This window comes from Lynx canadensis, chromosome D1 (assembly GCF_007474595.2).
Source record: "Lynx canadensis isolate LIC74 chromosome D1, mLynCan4.pri.v2, whole genome shotgun sequence".
NCBI lineage: Eukaryota > Metazoa > Chordata > Mammalia > Carnivora > Felidae > Lynx > Lynx canadensis.
The window spans coordinates 59,265,436-59,278,599 of NC_044312.2; the positions used below are offsets into that span (position 1 = coordinate 59,265,436).

The 13,164-nt window shown below is 55.9% G+C and overlaps 1 protein-coding gene and 1 pseudogene across 7 annotated transcripts in view; one reads left to right on the forward strand and one right to left on the reverse strand.

Moving 5' to 3' along the window:
- The window catches only part of ARAP1 (ArfGAP with RhoGAP domain, ankyrin repeat and PH domain 1), a 66,710-nt gene that overhangs the window by 38,823 nt on the left and 14,723 nt on the right, over nt 1–13,164 (forward strand). For all 7 annotated transcript variants that reach the window (XM_030331945.2, XM_030331951.2, XM_030331952.2 and 4 more), the window contains exons 6-16: nt 349–482; nt 624–779; nt 1,376–1,445; nt 1,741–1,861; nt 2,281–2,483; nt 3,135–3,241; nt 5,469–5,668; nt 7,710–7,795; nt 8,966–9,148; nt 10,234–10,408; nt 11,582–11,716. In XM_030331945.2, the coding sequence (XP_030187805.1) occupies nt 349–482; nt 624–779; nt 1,376–1,445; nt 1,741–1,861; nt 2,281–2,483; nt 3,135–3,241; nt 5,469–5,668; nt 7,710–7,795; nt 8,966–9,148; nt 10,234–10,408; nt 11,582–11,716 (1,570 nt within the window). The remainder of the gene's footprint in view (nt 1–348; nt 483–623; nt 780–1,375; nt 1,446–1,740; nt 1,862–2,280; nt 2,484–3,134; nt 3,242–5,468; nt 5,669–7,709; nt 7,796–8,965; nt 9,149–10,233; nt 10,409–11,581; nt 11,717–13,164) is intronic.
- LOC115525045 lies at nt 4,436–4,815 on the reverse strand (annotated as a pseudogene).

A 13,164-nucleotide genomic window follows, 5' to 3' on the forward strand; every position in this document is an offset into this window, starting at 1 on the left:
TGGCCTCTTCTCTCCCTCAGTGTTTGAGCACATCTCCCTGAGAGCATCTTCCTCCGTCTCTTTCACTTTCTCTTTTCCTGTGTCCCCCTGGTGTCTTAACTCTCCATCTCTGAGGGTTATTCACTATCCCTTCATCTTTCTGTCTTTGTCTCTGAGTGATGCTGTCCCCCTGGGTCCCTGTGCCGCCTGCTGGCAGGGGAGGGAGTATGTGGAAACAGCAGTGATGAAAGTGCTGAGTCGTGTGGGTTAGGTGGACTGGACTGAGGGAGCGCGGCAGCCCCCGGGGGGGTGTGATCTGGGGCTTGAAGGGAAGCCTGATGCTGAGTGGGTTTGTGGCGGGGCGGCCAGGAGGAGTTCCCAGTGAGCCAAGTCCCACGTGCCGTGCGTGTGGCCAGTCTGCTGAGCGAGGGGGAAGAACTGTCTGGGGACGACGACCAAGCAGATGAAGATGAGGATGACCACGCCTATGAGGGCGTCCCCAAGTGAGTGTCCACTCTTCTCCAGTGGCTGTCCCCCCTGGCCACCCCCCTTTCCCAAGTGTTACCAGCCACTCCATCTCCTCAGCCCCTGCCCCATAGAAGCCCCCATCCTGGGCTCCCTCATTCCTTCTCTTCTTCCCCAAGTGGTGGATGGCACAAGAGCAGCCTGAACTCATCCCTGCCCAGCAGCCTCCTGATCCCCGAGCTCCTACCACACCCCATGGACGGGCTCCCCGGGGGCTCCACCCCCATCACACAGGTCATCAAGGCTGGCTGGCTGGACAAGAACCCACCGCAGGGGTGAGTGATGCCTGTTAGTCTTGCTGGTTCTCTGCGTGAGGATGGGGAGTATTCTATACTGGATCCAAAAAACAGGCCAAGGTTATTTGAACAGCTCTCTCCAAGCTGACTGTAGCAGTCAGTCATGCCCACCAGACCTATGTTTTATTACCGTTAAAATCGGGAAGTCCTGGGGCGCCTGGGTGGCTCAGTCGGTTAAGCATCCGACTTTGGCTCAGGTCATGATCTCACAGTTCATGAGTTTGAGCTCCACTTTGGACTCTGTGCTGACAGCTCACAGCCTGGAGCCTGCTTCGGATTCTGTGTCTCTGTGTCTCTCTGCCCCTCTCCTGCTTGTGCTCTGTCTCTCTCTCAAGAATAAATAAACACTAAAAAAATTCTTTTTAAGTTGGGAAGTCTTACTTTGAGTCTGACTTCTATCATTCTTGCTATAGGTAAAGTCCCTTTTCTCAGTGGCCATTTAGGTTCCTTCCTCCCTTGAACCTGGCTATTTCTAACTTTGTATGTGGCTGCGAGAGGGGGCGGGGGTAATCTTGGAGCCTCTCCTCTAATCCCCAGTCCTTTGCTCTGTTTTCCCTCTGCCTCTGCTTCTCCAGATCTTATATCTATCAGAAGCGATGGGTGAGACTGGATGCCGATCATCTGAGATACTTTGACAGTAACAAGGTGAGGCCCATGTTGGTCCCTGACAGGACCCCTGCTCCAGCCTGGCCCTAGGCTGACCCTTGACACTAGGCTTGGGTGGAGTCCTTCCCCAGACCAGACCTCACTAGAGCTCCAGTCTGACTCCTTGAACCGTGTCTTCCTCGCCCATCGGCCTGCTGTGGGCCGTGGTCAGGGTCAGTGTCAGGGCTATCCCTCATCACCTGTGGGGCACGGGGCTGTAGCTAACTTTTGTGTCATCTAAAGTCAAGGGAACCAAGGAGTTCTGAACCACAGTACAGCTTCCCTCTCTCCCCAGGATGCCTACTCTAAGCGCTTTATCTCTGTGGCCTGCATCTCCCGCGTGGCTGCCATTGGGGACCAGAAGTTTGAAGTGATCACGAACAACCGGACTTTTGCCTTCCGGGCAGAGAGTGATGGTGAGGGGTAGGGCTGGGAGAAGATTGGCAGCTTGGCCTGGTAAGTGGGGGGAGGAGAACCAAGGCACATCTGCTCCCCCTGCATCAAATCCAGAGAAGAGTCCATCTTCTATGAGGTGGGAGAGAGAAGGGGACACTCTTCTGGCTCTGTGTTTGAGACACCCACTGAGAACCATTTATTTCCATTTGCAGGGGAAATAGGCTCAGATAGGCGAAGTGGCTTGTCCAGCGTAGGTGGCACAGCTGGGATTGGAGCCTGAGCTTGTTCAAGTCCAAGAACTCAGAGATAGTCAGAAATGGGTGGGGTGGTCTGGGTGGGCTTGCTGGCGGAGGTGCTGCCTGAGGAGCCTGGAATAGAGAACCTTAGGGGGCTCCCTGCCAGGCTGAGCTCAGGCCTACTCTTTCCCCTTGGCCTGCAGTGGAGCGGAAGGAGTGGATGCAGGCCCTTCAGCAGGCGGTGGCTGCTCAGTATGCCCGGGCCCAGCTGTCTAGCGCTTATCCGTTGGGTATTCGAGGCTCAGAGCCACCTGACCGTGCTGGCAGCCTGGAACTACGTGGTTTCAAGAATAAACTGTATGTGGCCGTGGTTGGGGACAAAGTGCAGCTGTACAAGAATCTGGAGGTGCGAAGGAGTCAGCCAGATTGCTAAACCCCTCCCCTGCTCCCTGCCTACTTGGTCCCTCAGCCTGCCCAGCACCCACCGTGGCCCCTCAGCCTGCCCCCTGCCCCCCCTGGCCCCTCAGCCTGCCCCCTGCCCACCCTGGTCCCTCAGCCTGCCCCCTGCCCACCCTGATCCCTCAGCCTGCCCCCTGCCCACCCCGGTCCCTCAGCCTGCCCCCTGCCCCCCCTGGCCCCTCAGCCTGCCCCCTGCCCATCTCATCCCTCAGCCTGCCCCCTGCTCACCTCATCCCTCAGTCTGCCCTATGCCTACCCTAGTCCCTCAGCCTGGCCTTTCCCTTTCTTCCTTCCCCTGACTGAGCTCAGCCCTGTGCCGGCCACACTTCCTGCTCCCAGTCCTGACACTATCCCCTGCCTGGTTCCTGAGCATTACCTTCCCATCACCTCCCTGCCTCCTGCTCTCCTTCCCTACTGCTACACGGCCTCTGAGCCTGGGTCCATTGACCCATTTCCAGGTTCCTGTACCCTCCTTTATCTCCTTCCAAGATACTTTTCTAGTCCCTAGGGTTCTACCTCCCCTTCCTCTCTGTCCCTCCCTGGGCCTTTAAGCCCCAACCCCAGGCCTTGCCCTCACCCCTTCCCACCTACCTGCCAGGAGTACCACCTGGGCATTGGCATCACCTTCATTGACATGAGCGTAGGCAACGTGAAGGAAGCAGACCGGCGCAGCTTTGACCTCACCACCCCCTACCGCATCTTCAGGTGAGCCTCCCTCCCCTCGCTTACCTGCATCATCACTCCCTGTCAGCATTTTTCTTCTTGCTTGTGTGGAAACCTGCCCCTTCTAGGATGGATTTCTCCCCTCCCTTCCCAGCCCTGACCATCCGCACTGGTCCTTTACCTCCACTCACTAATCTCTTCTGATCCCTCCCTTCTAAGAAATCTCACTTTTACCCCACCCCTCTCTGACCATCACTTTCCACCTCCCTTCCCCCCCCCCCCACTCGCTCCCAGGCCGTCACCTGCCTGAACCTCTGAGGCACTGTGCCATGCCTGAGTTCAAATCGTGTATATTAGCCTGGCTGCCGTGCATGACAGAATAGCACAGACTGGGGGACTTAAACAACAAAAGTTTATTTTCTCACAGTTCTGGAGGCTGGAAGTCTAAGGTCAAGGAGCCGTCCATGTTAGTTTCTGGTGAGGCCCCTCTTCCTGGTAGATGGCTACCTCCTCACTGTGTCCTCATGCGACTTTTCCTCTGTGCGCACGTAGAAAGAGAGTGAGCTATCTGGCATCCCTTCCTCTTTCTGTAAAGAAACCAATCTTACCAGGTTAGAGCCCCACTCTTAAGACATTATTTAACCTTAATTACCTCCCTCAAGGCCCTGTCTCCAGATGCAGTCACACTGGGGAACCACAGTTCGGTCCATAACATTCTGGGTCCACCACTGGGTCACTGTGTGACCTGGGCAAATCGCTTGACCTCTCTGTGACTTGGTTTCTTCCTCTGTAAGACCACGACAGTCTTTGTAAAGCCCTTACCTGACGCGGTATGCAGTAATTGCTCTGTCAACACTGATGCCATCATGCCTCCGTCATCATTTCTTTTACCCTTAGCTCAGATCTCTTCTCCCCCAGGGACTTTCTCCTGAGCTCCACCTGTATGTCCAACAGTTTTGTGGATTCCTTCTCGACTCCCTGTACCTCCCAGGCCCGTATCTCCACCCACGGGAATGTCTGCCTCTCCTGCTCAGCCCTGGGGACACCCGTCACAACCCCTGTCTTGCCCCCATCACTCTCTCACCTTTGTCTGGCGCCTCGCCTCTGTCCCTCCCATTTTGTCCCAGGCCAGAGGGGCCTCTGGCAGTGGCTGTGGTGCTTCCTCATCCATTAGCTGATTGTCTACAACTGCCTGCAGGGCCTTTTCTTTTTGTTGAAAGCCAATTTTTTATTTGTTTATTTCTTGCATTTGAAGTTCTCTTTGATGACATCATTGGCCTGAGATTCTTTGTTGTCATCCTTAACTACCATGCAACTGTGACCAGCCACCTTCCAGTGTTTTCCAGAAGCCTGCCTATTCACCTACTTTCTTGTTGTCATCAACCTTAATTAGGTTGATTTGGTGTTCGGCACCAAGGGCCTCCACCCTCCTGACATATGTAGGCTGAGACAGTTGGACGTAAGAACACAAAGACGGGCTTAGTGCTTAGCTAAGGCCTTGGCAGCTTGCAGATTCCACATCTTAGGCCTTTGTGGATGAGCATGGTCTTCAGCCCCTCTTGTAAAGCAGCATTATAGCCTGTCACACCTCTAACAGCGATGCCTTTTTTGGCCATGGTGGTGGGTGATGGGGGTAGCCGAATCTTGAATGCATACATATGTGGTGTGGTGGCAGCAGGGAAATAAAGAACCAGAGGAAGACACCTCTGTATCCTCTCATACTGAAGGTGAAACCTCCACCCCACTGAAACTCTCCACTGCATCTCTGTTGTCCTCTGGGTGCACTTTGCCCTCTTCTGCCTGGCACAGGCTTGTCCCTGTATGTCTCCCAACCTCTTGTCTGCACGTCTGCCCATCCTGCCTGCAGGTCCTGGAATGCCTGTGTGCCATCCCACCCCTTTGCACATGCTGTTCCCTTTGTCTAGAACTCCTTTCTGCCTCCTCTGGCTAACCCCTTTTCATCTGTCACGTCTTAGCTCGGGCATTATTTTTTCCCCAGCAGCCTTTTCTAGTCTCTGGGTGGGGCAGAGGCAACTCTGGGCTCCCCCAGCTCCCGTATATCTCTCAGGTTCATAGTGTCCTTGCTTTTGTCCATGCCCACCTTCCCCACAGACCCAGGATGCCTCCCTCTTCTGGTTATGAGTGCTCAATGCCTTGTTGCCTTGTTCCCGCCACCGCCCCCCCACCAAGGCTGTGCCTCCTCATGCTGCCTGCAAATCTCTCTGAGCCCTTTCCCACCAGCCCCCACCCCCCACTCCTGTGTCCCTAGCTTCTCGGCCGAATCGGAACTAGAGAAGGAGCAGTGGCTGGAGGCCATGCAGGGAGCCATTGCCGAGGCCCTGTCTACCTTGGAGGTGGCCGAGCGCATCTGGGCTGTGGCCCCCAACAGATTCTGTGCCGACTGCGGGGCTGCCCAGCCTGACTGGGCCTCCATCAACCTCTGTGTCGTCATCTGCAAGCGCTGTGCAGGTGTGTGGGGCTGGGGCACCAGGCTGAAGCATGACAGGGCTGGTGTGTTGGGATGATAGGTGGCCCGTCTGGCTGGAGGGGCTAGACCCAAGACGGTATTCAGATCGTTGTTGATGAAGTTGTACCTGTATGCCAGGCCTTTCCCACTGTGATTAGCCCTCAGTCCTGAGATTGTAAGGCAGGGGGGTTAACTGCTCATGCCATGGGTAAGGACACTGAGGCACAGAGAGGGGAAATGGCTTGTTCAGAGTGGCCTGTCAAGTAAGTGTGGATTTGAGCCCAGGCCTGTTGGGGTCCAGCACCCTGTCACATCAGAGGAGTGGAAAGAAGTGAGACAGGAGGAGCTGGCAGGGCATTGCAGGCAGTGGGAGGAGCTAGTGTTTCATCTGGAGGTTATGGGAGGCAGGAGTGGGAGGGAAATGGTCAGATTTGTGCCTCAGACTCTGGCTGGTGGGTGGAATCCGAGTTGGAAAGGTGAGACTGGAGACCAGCGGGGAGGCTGTTAATGGATCCATTAGAGAGAAGAACAGGCTAAGGGCTGGTCTGTGGAAGTGATGGAGAGCACTTGAGAGATGTGCAGGATCTGCAGTGTAAAGGTCTCAGGGACAGATCAGATGAGGAGGGTGAGAAAGAAAGACTGGAGCCTAAGATTGATTCATCTACTGAACCGGCATTTATTGGGGGTCTCTGGTATGCCAGACACTGTGAGGTACTGGGGATTTGGCTCTCCTGGGAGCTGATGGTGCCCAGGTGGCAGCTTTGGGCAGCTTGAGATGGGGATCTGGGGTGCGGGGGACAGTTCTGGGGAAGGCGCTGAGCTCAGTAAGAAGCCCTGAAGCCTGTGGGACATCTAGGGCAAAGGTCCAGGAGGCCTTGGGCTGTGAGGTCTGGGTGCAGGAAAGAAATGACTCAATTTGGAAAGGTGTCAGCTCACGGAGGCATATGGGTGACTGGAGTGGAAGAGGTGCTCCATGAGAGGTTGCAGAGGGCATGAGGCTGAAGCCAGAACCAGGCAGTGCTAGGCACTCCTAGAGCCCCAGCCTCCTCCCTACCCCGGGGTCCTTTGTGGGACCTATTGCTGAGCAAGGCTGCATTCCCTCCAGCCCCAACTCCCCCTGCCCTCTCATTCCACAGAGATTTACTAAGTGCTCACTATGTGCTAGACTTTATTCTAGGCACGGAGGCTAGACCCTAAAGCTGACAATCAAGGTTCCTGCTCTCAGGCAGCTTACATTCTGTTGGGGAGAGGCAGAAAATACATATATGAACCAATAAAAACATCAGGTAATAAAGTGCTAGGCAGAGAATGTGTCTGTCAGGAAGCCCTCTCTGAAGAGATGACATGTCAGCTGAGATCTGGATGGGAGGAAGGAGCAGACCCTGGGGAGATGGGGGAAGAGAATCCAAGCAGAAAGAACTGTGAGGGCAAAGGCCCTGAGGCAGGAATGAGGTTGGTTGATAGGAAGAGGGAAGAGAGTATGGCCCAGGAGGATTGGGGTTGGGGAAAATTCTGAGATGAAGTTGAAGAAGCAGGTAGGGAATTCGTATCTAATCCTGGGGAGCCATTGGAGGGTCTAAAGCAGGGATTTGTTGTAAGGAGATTTGCTTTTTAAAGAGATCACTCTGGGGGCACCTGGCTGGCTCAGTTTGTGTGTGACTCTTGATCTGGGAGGAGGAGGAGGGGGGTGGGAGAGTCATGAGTTCAAGCCCCATGTTGGGCATAGAGCTTACTTAAAAAAAAAAAAAAAGATCAAAAACATCACTCTGGCTGGGCTGTGCAGAGAGTGGCTGTGGGGGGTGACGTTGGGGGGGGGGGTGGGGGCGCTGCTGCAGGAGCCCAAGTGACTTTACAGGGCTCAGTTCTGTGGTGCCAAGAGCAGGGGGATGCGTGGCTGGTTTCCAGAGTGGTGTGTGAGTGACCTCTCCCTGTCTGCCCTGGATGGGCTCTATGGGGAGGCAAGGATGGGGGGAAGGTTAGTGCTTATATGAAGGAGAGAGCCCTAAAGACCCATGACCCTGAGTCTAGCCCTCTTGTCTATAGGGGAGCACCGTGGCCTAGGCGCTGGGGTCTCCAAGGTGCGGAGCCTGAAGATGGACAGGAAGGTGTGGACGGAAACACTCATTGAGGTGGGGAGGCCTTGCCCGCCGCCTACATTTGGGGTCAGCTCCACTCAGCTACTGCCTGGGTCTCCCCCATCTCACAGACCCCGGCACCCTGGAGCTAGAAGAGACCTTGGGGATCATCTAGTGGGTGGGGATTTTGGAAAAGTTGATTTTTGGCAAAGTCAGCAAACTGGCCAGTGAGCTAAGAATGTTTCTACAGTTTTAAAGGGTTGTAAAAAAAAAAAAGAAATATACCACAGAAACTGTCCTGCAGAGCCTAAAATGTTTCATCGTCACTCACATATGCCAGTGGGTGTGAGTATGCACGTTTGGGGGCATACTTACATGTGCATATGTGCCTGTGTACTTGGGGTTCCCAGGTACTGACACGTGTGGTGGTCACAGAGGAGAACCGTGCAACGGGAGGCTGACCACATGGGCCTACCTGACAGCCCCAGCCACGCTTCAGTTTGGGTGTCACATCTCCTGTGAGTTAGGGTTAGAATCCCCAGGTTAAACATGAGGACACTGAGGCTCAGGGAGAGAAAATGACTTGCCCAAAGTCACAGAGTAAGTCGGTGGTGGTGGAGCCTGTTTCTGCTTTATTCTCTTCTGTGACCCAGCACCCCACACAGGGCCTGACAAGGAGGCAGGGTGGGGGGCCCAGAAAATGGCTGTGGAATGAATGATCAGCAGGATGAAGGGATTAATAGACTAGTCCCCTGGTTACTGGATTCTTGCATCTGCCCCCCAAGCATTAGCCCCTGCTCCTCCTCCCCTGAGCCCAGAGAGGAATGTCAAGGACAGGAGAGGTTTCCAAAATCCCTACCCACTCCATTGGCTAACAGGTCAGCTGCCGCCCCCAACCCGTGACCCTTGCCCAGGCTGTGATAGCCTCAGGAATACAGAGTTCCAGATGTGGGACTGGGTGGGGGAAATAGTAAGGCCCCCAACCAGGCACCAGGCCTGGGGCGTCTACCTGGCAGACGGTCTGCCTCTCGTCCTGTCGTTGAGCTGAGGGACTAGGCTTGGGCTCACAGCCACCAGCAGGCCAGGCTGCCCCTCAGCTTCCCCGATTGGAAAGTGGGTAGGTGGCCTGGCTCTCCCAGCCCCTTGCCTGACAACCTCGAAGATTTTATAAGAACCGGCCTCTGGACATAGGCTGCCTCTCTAACCTCTTGCCCAAACCCACAGCTCTTCTTACAGCTGGGCAATGGCCCTGGGAACCGCTTCTGGGCAGCCAATGTACCCCCCAGTGAGGCTCTGCAGCCCAGCAGCAGCCCCAGTGCCCGGCGGCGCCACCTGGAGGCCAAATACCGTGAGGGCAAGTACCGCCGCTATCACCCGCTCTTTGGCAACCAGGAGGAACTGGACAAGGTCAGGGCACTGGGCCTCTGGGGCTCCTGGAGACCACCCACTTTCTTTCTGCTCCCCTCATTGCTCTCTGTGTTTCAACTCATCTTTTGCATCAGCTCAGAGCGATGAGCTTGGTATATAGGGAAACTGAGGCCCAGAGGGCAGAAGGACCCTGCCTGAGCCACAGGGAGAGTTGGAGCAAAGCAAGGAGGAGTCAGGCCTGACCCTTGGGCCAAGGCCACATCCCCAGCATCTGTCTGCCTCCCTCCCCTCTTGATTCCTCTGTCTCCCCAACCGTCCTGCTCCTTGTGAATCCTGCCAAAAGGAGTGAACTTGATGGGGATGCTATTTCCTGTCAGGCTCATGAAAAACAGCTGGCTGCTCTGACCCACCCCCCCCCCCCATCCACACCCCACTCAAGATGAGGCCCCACATGGGCCCCAGGCCCTGACAGGCTGGGAGCCAAGCCCCGGGCCCTGGTCTGGCTCAGCCTGAGTGGGAGGTAGCCTGCTCTGAGGCAGGGGGATGCCACTGTGACCTCTGATTGGCCTTCAGCCCCTCCCCCCAAGCAGCCCCACCCAGGAAGGCTCAGTCTAGCTAGAAGCCCAGTGGGAGCCAGACCTCCACCTCCCAGGAACCCAGGCGTCCAGCCCCCAGCCCAGCCCAGTCTAGCCCGCCAGCTAGGAGGGGCAGCAACTCCCATTGGTTGAGAGGGCTGGGCAGGCAGTGAGGAATTCAAATGTGGGAGGAATTAGCTACAAAGCACCCCGCTCTGCCCTTCCACAAGGCAGAGGGAGCTTGAGATCCTCTAGAGAACAGGCTTGGCGGCTGACTGGATCCCAGGGGCTGCCAGCAGGGGTGAGCCCTGGGCCACTCGGATCCCCAGCCTCTGCAGGGCAGCCCCTACCTACCCTCCTAACCCCTTGGCCTTTCTCTTCCTCCCCCTTTCCTCTCTGGCTTTCTTCCTGCCTCTTTTCTCTTTCAACCTCCCCAGACTTGGGTGACTCCTTCCACTCCCTTCCTCTCTTCCCCCAGGCCCCCTTTCCCACTGTCCCCCCACTCTGACTTAGGCTGACCCTCCCCTCCCTCTTCCTCCCTCCTCCCAGGCTCTGTGTGCTGCAGTCACTACCACAGACCTGGCTGAGACCCAAGCTCTCCTGGGCTGTGGGGCTGGAGTCAACTGCTTCTCAGGGGACCCTGAGGCCCCCACGCCCCTGGCTCTTGCCGAGCAGGCAGGGCAGGCGCTGCAGATGGAATTCCTACGGAACAACCGGACCACGGGTAAGTGGCTGATGGGACTGTCCACCTCGAGGGATGGGGCCTCCCTGCTGCCACCGTCTGGCCTTTTGAAAGGGGTGCTGGGTGGGGGTCGCCAGAAGCGGTGTATCACCCTGTGGGGTTAGATATGCGTACCACGTGGGCTGTGATAGCAGCTCCTTGAGGGGCCCTACAACAGCGTGTGACTTGGGGTCTGTTTGGGTTTGCATGTCAGTGTACATTTGTGCATCTGGCTTCCCCCTCGTACGTGTGTCCCTTTGTGTCTGTCTCTGCATCTCTTTCTGGATTTGTGGGTCCTGCCCAGACCTGCAGCAGGGCCTTCTGCCTGCCACCGTCTGGGCATCTCTGAGCTGCTGCAGATCTGTGTTTCCTCACACCTGGGGGTGTCGAGGGCTTTGGAGTTTGTGTGTGTACAGAGTAGCTGAGTTGCTGTGTGGGGGTTGCATTTCTCTATGTGCGAGTGGCCCACAATGGCAGCCCTGTCTGCTGCTTTGTCTGGGTGGGGCTCTGTCACAGACTGGGGTTGGGGCCCATTTGGCTATCACTCTCCGGGTGAGTGAGGAGGGGATGGCGGGGGTGAGCCCTGCCGGTCATGGCCCGGGGCTGGCCTCTGGGGCCATATCCCAGGACTGAGGGTGGAGCTCAGTGGCCAGAGCTCGGCTCGTGGCCACGGGTGGGTGGGGTGTGCTGGGCTGGAGCAAGCCCAGGTGTCCAGGGAGGCACAGGAGACCACCCAGCTGGCTTGAGCTTTGGAACCGCTGGGAGCGGGACTGGAGCCGGGCTGCTTCCTTAGGCTTTGCATTGTCTGGGACAGACCTCCTTCTGGGGATTGTTAGTGAGTTTGCCAAGACCCCTCATTCTAGTGTGCTAGCCCTGTGCCTCAACAGAGAAAGTGGGGTAGGCTGGGCTGGGGAGTTGGGGGGCTTCCTGGCAGGGAAGGTACTGGAGCTGGGCCTTGGAACTAGGGTGGAATTTGCACAAGCGGGAGGAGGTGGAGAATGACTTGGGCAAAGCCCTGGATGTGGCACTGAGACCCTGAAGGTGATAGAGGACTGGTGGCTTGAATGTAAGCTCGGATGCTCGACCCAGGCAGGGGCGAGGGGAGACACCCTGGGATGGTGAGCACGAGCAGCCATTCCTCACCATACACCCCACCCCCCAACACCTTCCCTAAAGAGGTGCCTCGGCTGGATTCAGCGAAGCCTCTGGAAAAGCACTACTCAGTTGTCTTGCCGACTGTGAGCCACAGTGGCTTCCTCTACAAGACTGCTTCTGCCGCCAAGCTGCTGCAGGACCGCCGTGCCCGGGAAGGTGGGTGTTTGGCCAGACCCCATTCTTGCCATGGTGTTCTGGCATGGTGGCCGGGCCAGAGAAGTCAGGGCTGTCTGCACTGGTGACCAAGGAGGGTGCCAAGTATACTCTGGCAGAGTCACCCTAGAGGGCTTCCAGGATGTGGTCTCTAGTACATAGTAGATGCTTAATAAATGGGCCGATAGGGGTGGGAGTGGGGCCTGGCACTGCGGAGCAGGTCACTGCTAGAGTGCCTTTAGGCTATAAAAGCCTTGATTGAGCGCCTGCTGGGTGCTGGGCCTCTGATAGTTAGAGCCAGACAGAGCTAAGCTCAGAGCTCCGCCCCTTCGTCCTCTCTGCCTTCCATTTGCTCCCCAGCTCTGAGTACAATCCGCAGTCCTTCCCATATCCCACAAGGACCTGCCAGTCAGCCCTCCTACCTTGTGACTTCTGACCCCTCTCCCCTCACTCACTCTGCTCCAGCTTTACTGGCCTCCTTGCTGTTTCTCAGACATGTATATTTACTTCCACCAGGGCCTTTACATTTGCTCTGCCCCCTGCCCAAAATGATTTTCGCCAAAATATCTGCACGATCAGTCTCTCACTTCAGTCGGATCTCTGTTTATTTTATTTTATTTTTAATGTTTTAATGTTTATTTATGTTTGAGAGAGAGAGAGCAAGAGTGGAAGGGGCAGAGAGAGGGAGACAGATTCCAAAGCAGGGGCTCCACGCTGACAGCAGTGAGCCCAATGAGGGGCTAGGACTCGCCAACCATGAGATCATGACCTGAGCTGAAGTCAGATGTTTAACTGACTGAGCCACCCAGGTGCCCCGAGTCAGGTCTCTGTTTAAATGTTACTCCTTAGAGGGAGGCCTGGGTGACTCAGTCAGTTAAGCGTCCATCTTCGGCTCAGGTCACAGTCTCACAGTTCATGAGTTTGAGCCCCATACTGGGCTCTCTGCTGTCAGCGTGGAGCCCACTTCGGATCCTCTGTTTCCCTCTCATTCTGCCCCTTCCCTGTTCACCCACACACACGTGCGCTCTCTCACTCTCTCTCCCTCAAATAAACAAACATTAAAAAAAAAATGTTACTCCTTAGAGACTTCATCCATAACCATTTTACCCAAATTAGCATGCTCTATTTACTTTTACCCTAACTTCATGCCACTTATCTGACGTTAATTTGTCTGCGTATAGATGTATCTATTGATTCTCTGTGCCACACTGGAATATAAGCTCCTCTCGGCCACCACTGTAGCCCCAGCACCTAGAACAGCTCCTAGCACAGTGGGCACTTGGCAGACATCACAGGATGAAAAGTGACCGAGGCAGGGCTGCTGCTTCTGGAGGGCCCCAGCCTGGGGAGCAGACTCTGGGACACACTGCCCTCAGAGGGCAGATGGCATATCCTCGCAGATAGGACAAGAGACAGTGTCTGCTTTGGGAACATTATTGAGACCATTGCTC